At 38.9% G+C, this 12,778-nt stretch overlaps 1 protein-coding gene across 4 annotated transcripts in view; it reads left to right on the top strand.

Moving 5' to 3' along the window:
• ERCC6 (ERCC excision repair 6, chromatin remodeling factor) overlaps nt 1-12,778 on the top strand; it is a 106,280-nt gene that overhangs the window by 84,290 nt on the left and 9,212 nt on the right. For all 4 annotated transcript variants that reach the window (XM_074233137.1, XM_074233134.1, XM_074233136.1 and 1 more), the window contains 6 exons: nt 20-139; nt 688-782; nt 8,266-8,411; nt 8,499-9,203; nt 10,130-10,334; nt 11,977-12,055. In XM_074233137.1, coding sequence (XP_074089238.1) covers nt 20-139; nt 688-782; nt 8,266-8,411; nt 8,499-9,203; nt 10,130-10,334; nt 11,977-12,055 — 1,350 coding nt within the window. The remainder of the gene's footprint in view (nt 1-19; nt 140-687; nt 783-8,265; nt 8,412-8,498; nt 9,204-10,129; nt 10,335-11,976; nt 12,056-12,778) is intronic.

The following is a 12,778-nucleotide window of genomic DNA, read 5'->3' as shown; positions in this document are numbered from 1 at the left end:
ACTTGTATGTTGTCCACAGGACACTTCCATATTTGTATTTCTTCTTACCACCCGTGTGGGTGGTATAGGAGTCAACTTGACAGGAGCAAACAGAGTTATTATCTATGACCCTGACTGGAATCCCAGCACAGACACACAGGTTTGTTGTGTTCCAAATAAAAGTTGAAAACCAGGAACTTATTTTTTAAATGTGAATTTTATAAGAAATTTGGCATGAGCTAAGTATCTGCAAAAATTGCTGTGTATGTTTTTATAACTATTATTAAATTTATGCCCGAGATTGCTTTGATGAAGCATCCTTATAATAATTATGTTTGAGCTTTAAGAACAGCAACATTTCCTGAAGTTTGGGGGCAGTGTGCAATTAATGTATCTTACCATTTGGGAAAATATTTTGTATCCAAAATCATATAATCAGATAGATTCATCATGAATTTAGTATTTCTGGATATTTGCTATATTTTTAAATAGTGGAATACTCTTGATAAAATTTGGATTGCTGAACTGCATGTTTTAGGTTTAATGTAAACATTTTAGATTTCTCACTTGTCCATCTTTGTTTGTGGTCATGAGGCCTGTTTGTTTCTCTCAGAGGTTGTTGCCTTAACTTGGCGGGGGTGGAAGGACGCAACTTTTGTCTTTGAATTGAACGCTCCACTAAGATGAAGTGCTTCCTTTCTGTAACAGGCTCGAGAGCGTGCTTGGAGAATAGGCCAGAAGAAGCAAGTGACTGTTTATAGGCTCCTTACGGCAGGTACCATTGAAGAGAAGATTTATCACAGGTGAGCAGAATCCACAATCATATTCTTCATAGCACTGTCCACTGTGATTAGTTATGTTTGGAATCAAACCAATTTAAAAAATTAATTGATGCTTTTTGTCATGTATCCCTCATCGCACAAGCCCGCCCTTTTTTAAAGAGAAAGAGAAAATGAGCAGCACAACTTACCAGAGTATTAACTGTGGTGGTATATGTGGGATTCTATCCACCTCTGCAACAGAGGAAAGGAGATTTGTCTTTTCAGCTCTTCTCTAATTGTATGTGGGTTTTTTCGTGGTTTTGTTTGCTTTGCAAGGAGAAGGTGTTTTGATGTTTCCTCAAATCTTCATGTTCATTTCTTATGACACAAAATATGCCATTGGATTCATGTAATTCAATTTGTTCCCTAATTTATGGGAGCCTGCTTTGTTTCTAGTTCTTTGCTGCCACAATTAGCAGTACAATGATGAATATTTTGTTATCCAAAGGACTCTTCTATCTTTGACTTCCTTTGCCTTTTAGTGTTATTTCTAGGGCAATAAGCTTGGTTATTTTAGTTACATTTTAGCATTTCAGTTTGATTTTCAAATTTCTTTCCAGTGATTGAACCAATGTTCAATTGAGCCAGAATTTAAAAGGGGATGGGAAACAGGTTATGTTATTTTAAATGTCTTTCTACTTAATTGAAATAATTGTTATATGTTTAAGGTTAGGGGAAGTTTTATATCTGTATATTTAAAGGATTAAAATTGAAAGACAACAAACAAGGAAAATGGAAAAGATCTGTAAAACTTTTCATAACATATACTTTTTCACTATTGAGGACAGTAGACCATCACATTTATTATATTCTGTCATCACAGAGTCAGCAATAGCACTAAAGAAAACAAAGATGAGAAAAGTAGCAACAAATTGAACATAGAGGAGATTTGTGGTTCCAGGTGATGGTTGTGAGGATAGTGAAGGATTAGTTCACAAAGTGTCCCTAGAGAGGGGGGTTTACCAAAAACCTGAACACCCCCCCCATATCTTAATAACAAAAAATTAATAACCAAGAGAACATCAATAACTTCCAACATATACACCTACCTTTTTATCTAATGTGAGGTTTTTATGAAAATAATTTGCACATAAATTGAGGGCATCTTCAGTGGCAGGTATGCTTGAGAACAGGCATGGTGCATTATGTCTCTTCAACTGCTATGTTGACTGAAGAATGGAAAGCATGTACAAGATCCCTTTATATTTACTTTTTGTTTATTATAAAAACTATTGTATTCAATATAGCAAAATGCCACTTTAAAGGTTCTCATCCTCCAAAGGGATTTTCATTCATACCTCAAGATTATTCATGATTTCTTGAAAATTTTGTTGATTCTCTGATCCTAAATATCAGGTAAAGCATCAGTAAATCATGAGATGTATTTTCCATCAGCAATGAGGAGATCAGGTTTGGAGTCCAAGTTTAAGAGTAATTCTGTGTGGTGGTAAATGCTTCCTTATAACATATCACCTTGTACTGTTTGCATCAAACTCTGGAACTTTGTAGACCTACCTTGGAAGTATATAACCATTCAAAAGAGTTGGGGCTAGCCATCAAAAAGGAAAATCCGGTCAATGAATTCTGACAAGAAATTGGATGGAGAACATGTACTTGGAGTGGAGCCCATCAACACTGTCTTATGATGACTTTCTCCAGTTCTATTCAGCATCATGTGAACTGGGTTGAAGGCTGCAGTGGGTTAGAGTCATCTGAGGCTGAGACCTGAGGTCTAAGGTGACAGGATCTGGGCAGGGGATGATGCTGTAGAATTGAATGGTCCCCCAAGGGCACAGGATGGGGAAAAGAGGAAAGTTGGCCAATGCTGGAATGCTGGCCTGGAAAAGAACAGAGGGATGGAGGCTCTGAGGCCACAGTAAGGATGGAACCAGAGTTGGAGTTCCACGGCAGAGGCAAGGTGACATAAAGTATGTTTTGTTCAAATAAGGAAATTTCAAAGTTTATGAATATGAAAATGGAACGCTTCTAGATGATGGTGCAATGGAGAATAGGGTTTCTTTCTGTGTAGCTGAGTGGGGTGGAAGCTTGTGGGGAATGAGGACTTGAGAGCTTAGAGTGTTTGATCTGGTATCAGACTGACCACTTTAGTAAGGGTGAGTGGTGGGGAGGGAAGCAAGGGAGCCAGAGGAGAGGAGAGGATCCTGGTGGTCAGGAGGACAGTTACAGGATCCCCAGCCAGGTGGTATGGTGGAGGGAACCCCCGAGGAATGGAGACCCCCTGAAGGTGCCCCCCTCCACAGGGAGTCAAGTTTCAGACGCTGCTACGAAGGGTGGCCAGGGGCACCGCATCAGCAGAAGGGGTGAGATTTCTATGAAGAAATGGTTTGAGGAAGAACAGGTTTGTTACCTCTGGAATTGGCATCTCAAAGAACACGGGAAAGGATGGTTCATTTTAAAGTGGGATATTATGGGGCTTATATGGAAGGATATGGGAATAGGTGGGTGGTAAAAGATAGAGAAGGAAGTTTGCATGATAGGGGATCTGAACCACTGGGATGGAGAGATTATCTGTGATAGACTGGGAATGTGATAATCACGGAGACAAGAGGTCAGGTCGAGGATGTCACATCATTAGGTAGCAGCATGTTGCTGAAAAAGAAGAAACAGGAGAGGCACTCATGCTGGTGTAGGTGAAGGGTGGGCAAGTAGACGTAAGGGGTAGTGGCGTTCCGAAATGATAGTTGGTATTCAAATGGGGAAGATAACAGATACATATATAAATTATTTATAGGATACATCTGAAGAAAATAAATGCATTCAAATACAAAATAATTTGATCAGATATATGAATCTGTGATTCAGCCTCATAGAGATAATTAATAACTCATGGGAAATACTGTAAAAAAAAAAAAAGAGGCCCCAGGATAGCCTTGGGGAACAATCACAGTTAGGGGATGAAACAAGGACATTGAGCCAGTAAAAGAGAAGGTTAAACTTATAGGTATAAATAGCTTACCTTCTCCATCATTGGAGGGAATACTGAATACCCTCATCATAGAAGATTTTGGAGGATTTTTACTTTTGTGAATTTTGATTAACAGAATATTTTCTCTCCTTTGAAAGGTCTCATTTTCACAAATGCATTTGTAGTGGAAAATTTTTATGCCTTCTTAAACTTGAAAAGAGGTAATTCACATATGGACTTAAGATTTATTTGCATTCATTGTCTGCACTTAATTTCTATGGTTTGAGTTAACGTCTTTAAGAAAACAAAAAGTACATAGTAAGAAAATAGGGAATTGTGAGGTTGCTGCCTCATCAGTTGGGGAATGGCTGGAAAAAGTTATATTATATAATTATGACAGAATACTATTATGCTTTAAGAAAGGATGAAGGGTGGGTTTTTCCCCTTTATTTCTGATTTCTTCTTTCACAATATAACTAATGTTAAACATGATTTTATGTATATTTGTATATGTATAACCCATATCAAATTACTGTCATGGGGAGTGGGGAGGTTGGTGAGGGAGATGGAAAAATGTAGAACTCAAAACCTTGTAAAAGGATGAATGTTGAAAATTAACTTTGCATATAAATGAAAAAATAAAATGATATTTTTAAAAAAGAAATGATGAGGGGAGTGGCAGGTAGGTGGTGCTTTGGATAAAACATTGACCCAGGAGTCAGGAGGATCTGAGTTCAAATTTGATCTTAGATTTTTGATAGTTACTTAGCTCTGTGATCATGGCCAAGTCACTTAATCCTGCTTGTCTTGCCCACACACATATACCCCCCCACACACACATACACAAACACACACACACACACAGAAATGATGAGGGGGAAATGGTTTCAGAAAAACCTATAAAGACATATGTGAATTCATACAGAGGGAAGAGAGTGGGGAGAACATTGACACAGTAGCAGCAATAGTATAATGATGATTAGCTGTGAAAGACCTAGTTCTTCTGATCAGTAACCATGATCCAAGAGAATTCCAAGGACTCGTGATGAAAAATGCTATCCTCTTCCAGATGAATTATTGAATATAGGTTGAGGCATATTGGCTTTAAGTTTTTGCAAGGCAGTGGGGTTAAGTGGTTTGCCCAAGGCCACACAGCTAGGTGATTATTAAGTGTCTAAGGCTGGATTCGAACTTGGGTACTCCTGACTCCAGGACCCATTCTATCCACCGTACCACCTAACCGCCCTGAAGCATATTGTTTTTCACAATTAAAAAACTGCTTTTTTTTCCAACATGGCTAATATAGATATATGATGTGCATAACATCATAGGAATAATAGATTTTGTATTACTTTCTCCACATGGGAAAGGAGCCTGGAGGGAAGGAGAAAGTTTTGAATTCAGAACTTTAGAAAATCTTTAAAACAGTATAATTATTTTAAATGAAAGGAACAAAAGCAGAAAGTCTAAATGCTGAAGTACTGATATTTATGAGTCATTTGAAAATCCTAGTATACTTTACCAGGACCTCTCCTGTAACTCTTCAAAGAAATAATGAACAATAGACGCTTATCCTGTTGCTTCAGCTAATGGTTATAGTGGCTCCTCATGTTTTGAAAATTTGCTTCTTAGAATTCAAAAATTTTTTGAATTTGAGGAAAACCTCTCTTTCATTATAGCTAAAACTGTTCTTCATTTAGAATCTAAATAATATGGACTAGAGTTATCTGTTACTTTAATGTAATTGTCATAATAGAAATTCTTTCTTTTTCTTTTTTTGCTTATTTATTTTATATTATTACAATAATCTTGTTATGAGAGTAAACATAAATCTCCCTCCCCCCAAAAAGATGAGAAACCTCAAGAATAGAGGGAGAAGGGGAAAAAAAAGTGTACTTCAGTCTGTGTTCAGATTCCAATGACTCTGTCTCTGGGATGAGTTGCCTTCCCCATCATAGCCACCCAGAGAAGTTGCTTCACTATTTTTCCCACAGTTGCTATTAGTAGCTGTATTTCCCTCCACCTTATTCCTCCCCTCTCTCATCTATTCCATTCTCTCTCTCTCTCTCTTTTCACCCTGTCCCTGCTTAGAAGTGTGTTGTATCTGAGTACCCTCTCCCATGATCTTCCTTCCCTCTCTTTTATCAACTATTCCCCCCCCTTCCCTCCCCCCATTCCCCCTTATCCTATCCCTTTCCTCTCATTTTTTTCCTAGGGTAAGATAGATTTCCTCACCCTATTGTGTATGTTATTTCCTCTCTGAGCCATCTGATGAGAATGAAGGCTCACTTGTTCCCCCTTGCCTTCCCCCTTTCCACTCCATTGAAAAAGCTTTTTCTTGACCCTTATGTGAAATCTTAGTCCTTTCTTTCTCTCTCCTTTCCTCTTCCTCCCAGTACTTTCCTTTATCACCCATTGACTCCATCTTTTTACTATATTATACCATTATATTCAGCTCCCTCCTATGCCTTGTCTATATATGCTCCTTCTCACAGCTCTTATAATTGAGAAAGTTCATATGAGTTATCAGGGTCTTCTTCCCATGCAGGAATACAAACAGTTCAACCATTAAGTTCCTCATAGTTATTCTCTTATCCATCCCTCTATGCTTCACCCGAGTCCTGAACTTGGAGATCAAACTTTCTGTTCAGCTCTGGTTGTTTCACTAGGAAACTTTGAAAGTCCCCTGTTTCATTGAAATTCCATCTTTTCCCCAGAAAGAGGATGTTCAGTTTTGCTGGCTAGTTGATTCTTGGTTGTAAACCAAGATCTTTTGCCTTCCAGATTATCATATTCCAAGTCCTATGAGTCCTTAATGTAGATGCTACCAGATTCTGTGTAATCTTGACTATAGTTGAATTGTTTGTTTCGGGCTGTTTTTAGTATTTTCTTTTTGACTCGGGAGTTTGGCTATAATATTCCTGGGAGTTTTTCTTTTGGGATCTCTTTCAGGAGAGTATTGGTGAATTCCCTCAATTTCTATTTTACCCTCTGCTTCTAGGATCTCAGGGCAATTTTACTGTATTATTTCTTGAAAAATGAAGTCTAGGCTCTTTTCCTGGTTATAACTTTCAGGTAGCCCAGTAATTTATAAATTATCTCTCCTGGATCTGTTTTCAAGGTCAGTTGTTTTTCCAGTGAGATAGTTCACATTTTCTTCTAATTTTTAGGTTTTTTTTGGCTAGTTTTATTTCTTCCTGAGTTCCTACAGAGTCATCAGCTTCCTTTAGTTCCATTTTGCATTTGAAGGAGATATTTTTTTTTTGAAGGAGATATTTTCTTCAGAGAGCTTTTTTATCTCCTTTTCCAGCTGGCCAATTCTACTTTTTAAGCCATTGTTGTCCTCATTTGCCTTTTGTTTTGCTTTTTTTTCCCATTTGGCTTAAACTGGTTTTTAATGTTATTTCCTTCAGTATTTTTGTTTTTCTTTCACCAAGTTGCTGCCTTGGCTTTCATGATTTATCTGCATTGCTCTCATTTTTCCTCCCAATTTTTCCTCTGCTCTCTCTTTTTTGAGCTCATCTATAGCCTGAGCCTGTTTTCTATTTCTCTTGGAAGTTTTGGATACAGAAGCTTCAATTTTGTCGTCTTCCAAATCTTCCTTGGGACCAAAGAAATTTTCTGTGGTCAGATTCTTTTTCTGTTGTTTGCTCATTTCCTCAGCCTATGACTGATTGCCTGCACTTCCAAGGCTTTGAGGTTTTTTTGGAAAAACCCACAGGGACCTTAATTCTTTCAAGGTCTTATGAGAGCCTCTGACTGCTCTCTTCCCTGTGTTGAGGCTCTCCCTTCTGCCTCGGAGCTGTGAGGATGTCCCTGCTCTGCTATGGAGGTGTTGTGGGGCCCAAACTGCAACCTGGATCTGAGTGTGGGTAAATAGCTAAGTCCTGCCCCCGGGAGAACAGAGACCTCTGCAGTCTCCCACAACCCCCTTACCGTCTGTGGACTCTGTTTTAGAGATACAGGCTGGCTTCCCTGATTCCTGCTGCAAATTCTCACTGCTGGGCTATTCCATATTCATTCTGGTGTGGCAGTTCTCTCACCACCCTTCCGGGTGTCCCTGATGATCCCTGGGCCAAGCTGTCTGGAAATGGGCTTCTGCCATGGGCTCCCAGCCTGGCTGTGCTGCACTGCAGCTTTTTCCAACCGATGGTCCTGGTGGAACAGACCTGTCCTGGAGATCTTCTAAGTTGTCTTGAATTGGGAAATTGTATCCTTCAGTCTTTCTGTGGGTTCTGCCCCCTCTAGATTTTTACTAGAGTCATAATTTGAAAGCTTTTGGAGTTTTGGGGGGAAAGAGTTTCCAGGAATTCCTGCCTTCACGCCACCATCTTGGCTCCACCCCCATAATAGAAATTCTTAAAAGTTAACTGACTTTAGTGGTTAAAAATGTAACTGAGTATAGCACATCTCTTGCACTGCTTTAGAACTCTTTGGGGTAAAATTATTTTAGATTTCTGTTGCATTTTAAAGATTATGTACTCGGGTGTAGTGAGATATTATTTTACACCAATTGTTTTTTTCCCCCTATATTTTTAGGCAAATCTTCAAGCAGTTTTTAACAAATAGGATACTGAAAGATCCCAAACAAAGGCGTTTTTTCAAGTCCAACGATCTTTATGAGCTATTTACTCTTAGTAGTCCTGATGAATCTCAAGGCACTGAAACTAGTGCTATTTTTGCAGGTATTACACAAAATATTTACTCTTAAAAGAAATATACTCCTAATTCATTCAAGATGTTGAGTGATTTTTTTTTAATCCATAAATTAGGAACTGGTTCAGATGTCCAAGCACCAAAACATCATTTGAAAAGAAAATTTCAAAACTCCTCTCCCGTTGCTGACAAAGAAGATGGACACCAAGCAAATGCTTCTCTGGAACATAGCATGTTATCCGATACCAACATTTCTGAGGCAACTGCTGGTTCATCTCAAGGAGAATATCAGGGAAAAGGAACAGATGTAAATTTAGGAACTTGCAACCAAAGCAATCCAATGGAGAGTGTTGAAGCTCATCTTATAAAAGATAATTGTACACATACAAATATGTCATCTTTATCAGGTGAACCATCAAAAATTTCAGGGAATGGGGAAAATTTAAACTCTTTGTGTATTACTGAAACCAGCCCGACAGCTGGTGGTGAAGGTGTCGATACAAAACAAGATCTTGCTTGTGAAAAGAGAAGCTCACAGGCCAAGCCGGATTGTAGCCCTGAGAGCGAGCAGACTGAGAACCGGCTCTGTAAACACAAGGCGAAAACAAAGCATGGTCTAGTGGAAGGACCCAAGGCTCTGAAATGCCAAGGGCAGAAGCCCAACTCTAAACCCTCCAGACGTTCCAAAGATGCTAAGTTTGAGGGAACCCGCATCCCACATCTGGTCAAACAGAAACAGTACCGGAAGCATGATGAGGAGAAAGAGGACAGCGAGCAAAAAAATGATGATTATGTTCTAGAAAAGCTTTTCAGAAGATCGGGTAATCTTTTTCATTGAATTTTCCATAGAGGTGCCAGAATCAAAAACAAATTCTTTACTATAATGGTGACCAACAGTATTGTGAATTCCCCAAATATTCCTCCTTCTGTATTTCAGTTCTCTCTCTCTTCTTGGAAATAGTTGCACCTTTATTCCTTTCTAAAAACTTGGAGGTTTTAGAAAAATTAGATTTCAGTTTATAGCAATAAACTGCTTACAGAGATAGCCAATTTTTTGAATGATTATGATGCTGTATGAAAAACAGTAACCAGTTTATTTGCATGTCATAATTTCAGAAATTAATTTTAAATGACTCAATTTTTAATGCTTTTTAAAAATTGCAGCCTACCAGTGATTTAAGATTTCATTTAAAGTTTTAGATTTAATTTAATTTATTAGGTAAAAGTCCAGACCTAGGTAAAATGAACTTTGAACAGCCCTTGGGCCTTTACTTCTTTACTGTAATTTTAGACACAGTTTTATAACAAGCTTGGTTCAATGATTTCCCAATTCAAAGAGATCAGAGAGAGATTTCCCAGTCTGACATGTTAGAAAGAGGAGATGAAAATCTTATACTGATAGCAGCTAGGAATAGTTTTTAAAGAGAAGAAGGAAAAACTGAAAACCCCCCCAAAAAATTAAGTATAGTGGTATAGAGATAGCCTCAGGTGATGAAAGTGTTTTACAAATTAATAAAATAATTTATATTCATATCAATGACACTAAAGAGATTTATTAGAATAATCAAATTTGTATTCCTTGTATTTTTCTCCATAGAGAAAATTTTTCTTCCTTTTAATTTACATAAAATATAGGACCAAACTCTTTCAAGGTCCTGTTTTTTTCTGTACTTAAAAATTTGAGCATAAGACGTTTTGCCTCCCCTTAAGAGTGACCAGCCCATGCTGTTTTGATTGGTCTCTCTAGGAGGAGTTCACAGTGTCATGAAGCATGATGCTATTATGGAGGCTTCCAGTCCAGACTATGTGTTGGTGGAAGCAGAGGCCAATCGAGTGGCCCAGGATGCCTTGAAAGCCTTGAAGATATCTCGCCAGCGGTGTTTGGGTGCTCTCTCCGGTGTGCCCACATGGACGGGCAGCAGTGGTCTGTCGGGTGCACCAGCTGGAGGAAAGTAAGAAATTGTTACATAGACGAAGAGGCTTTCTAGTCCAACCTCACGCCTTACCAATGAGGTGGTTCATTAAATGAGAGGGGCGGGACTTGAACCTGGGGCCACTGACTTCATATTTATTGCTTATTCTACTATACTATGCTTCTTTATTATCTTGGTTTAGTCATCCAAATCTATCAAATACTGGAAACTTCCAAATACTATATTTTCATTAGAAAGATAATACATGATCATTTCCTGTCATATGTGAACCCTAAATGGGGAAGTTGTTCCTCTTAAAACTATGTGTAAGGGGGCAGCAGGGTGGTGCAGTGGACAGAACACTGGCCCTGGAGTCAGGAGGACTTGAGTTCACATCTGGCCTCAGACACTTAATGATTACCTAGCTGTGAGACCTTGGGCAAGTTGTCCCAAGTTGACCGTTGCCTTGCTAAAATGAAAACGAACAAAAAAACTGTGACTCTTAAACGGAGTTGACCATCTGTGGGCTATCCTTAGACTGGATCTCATTGATTTTGAGAAATAGGGGTACAAATACTCAATTTTCCTTCAACACACATTTTGGAGCTAGGATGCTCATTCCATTATCTATTGCTTATTTCTTTCCCCAAATGTAGAAATGATATGAAAAGAACACTTCATTATAAAGGAATGATAGGAGTTAGAACATAATTAAAATTTTGTAAAATCATTAACCACTTTGCCATAATCAGCTGTTCTAATATACACTGGACTTTCATTGCAGCAAGGCAAACCTGTAATACTCCCTAATTGATTCCCTGCCTTTGATGCCACCTCCTCCCCTCCCACCTCCCTCCCTGTCCTCCTCATTTCCCTGACAATACCTTCTGTCCTCCATCATCTCTCCCTGCCTTCTGCACTCATGTCTCCGTTAAAGAGCTGGCCCTTCGGTGACAAAGGCCACCCCTCTGCATAGACCCAGACTTCTGAGCCTTTCTATCCCTTCTAGCAGATTACTCCCACTCTGACTTCCAGTCTCTGGCTGTCTCCCAGTCTCTTCCTTGGTGTTGGCAAGCACCTGGTCGCTCCCAGCTTAGGTCTCTTAGCTTTCTTCTACATTCAGTGTCTCTGCCCTATCTTGCCTCCTTCGTGTCTGACCAGTCCATAGTCTCTTTTTCTGGGTCTTGACCCAGCCTTGATCAGCCATGGTGTGTCCCTTAAGGTTCTCTGCTTGGATCTTCTCTTCCTTTCTCCCTGTACTGTCTCAGTTTGTGATCTCAGCTCCCATGGGGTGCAATTATAACGTCTATGAAAATTGTTCCCAGGCCTGTGGTCTCTCATCACCTTTTATCAAACCTTTAAGTGTGTTGGCTAATTGGTGAGATTGTCTGCTGTTAGAAGAGCACCCCTCATCTAAAGAGTCAAAGGAGACCAGGAATGGTGATTTAATTTGGTAATTCCTATTTGATGGCGGGAAAACGTTAGCAATGTAAAGTATGTGAGGGGTTTCTGAGCAGGGCCACATGATTGCCATGGCATGCTGATGCCCCCACTCCATCCCAAAAATTCCCAGGAAACTAAAATCTTCCCAGGGGAAACTTGTGTGTGTGTATATGTGTGTGTGGGGTGGGGTGGGGTGAATATTTTGGCTCCAAAATATGTGACTATTTTTCTTGTTTAGGAGTAGATTTGGGCAGAAGAGGAATCCTAGTTTTCCTGCTCCACAGCCTTCTTCAAAGTCTACAAAAGAGAAGTGCCAGGTAATATATTCATCGTACCCATGAGGGGCTTGATGGGATGAAAATAGAAGGTTCCACTGGGTCCCTTGGGGAGCAGTATATGTTTGCCACCGCACATCTTCTACCTGGGTGGTACTTCACAGTTTGCAAAGTTTTTTCATGTTGAGGAACAGAAATCATTTGATCTTGAAACCATTAAATTTGTTACTGTTCCCTAGAGTGTTTCTCACTTCTGTCAACTCTGTGAAAACTAAATTGATACCCACATTCTGAGAGCAGTAATCTAAAAACTGAAGGTACCAAGTCAAAGGTAGATTGAAGATAGAAATTTATATTCAATTTTTGTTTTTTCTCTCCACCCTTAGCCACTTCAAATGAAGATCTGTCTTATTGGTTTATATGTAGATCACACGTTTTTCTAGACTCTTTCAAAATTTCATGTTCTATTATTGTATTTTTTATTAAATATTTTTCAGTGAATGGGTTTGTAGTTTTTTTCCCATTTAAATGAAATCTCATTTTAGGGGTGTATTTGGAACATGTTTTGCATGAGCAACAATCATTTTAAAATATTGATTGTTCCCCAACTTCAGACAAGATGGCAGAAACTCCTAAGGATATATTGAAGATAATTAACACTTCCAGAGTAATTTTTTGTTTCTACATCCCCTAATGTGTTTTGTCTACTCTAACTTCAATAGTACTGCTTATAATTTTCATGCTTAATCTATGTACGGGCACTCC

The sequence above is a fragment of the Macrotis lagotis genome, chromosome 4, assembly GCF_037893015.1.
Source record: "Macrotis lagotis isolate mMagLag1 chromosome 4, bilby.v1.9.chrom.fasta, whole genome shotgun sequence".
In the NCBI taxonomy this organism is placed as follows: Eukaryota; Metazoa; Chordata; class Mammalia; order Peramelemorphia; family Peramelidae; genus Macrotis; species Macrotis lagotis.
This window is presented reverse-complemented; position numbering and strand designations above follow the sequence as displayed.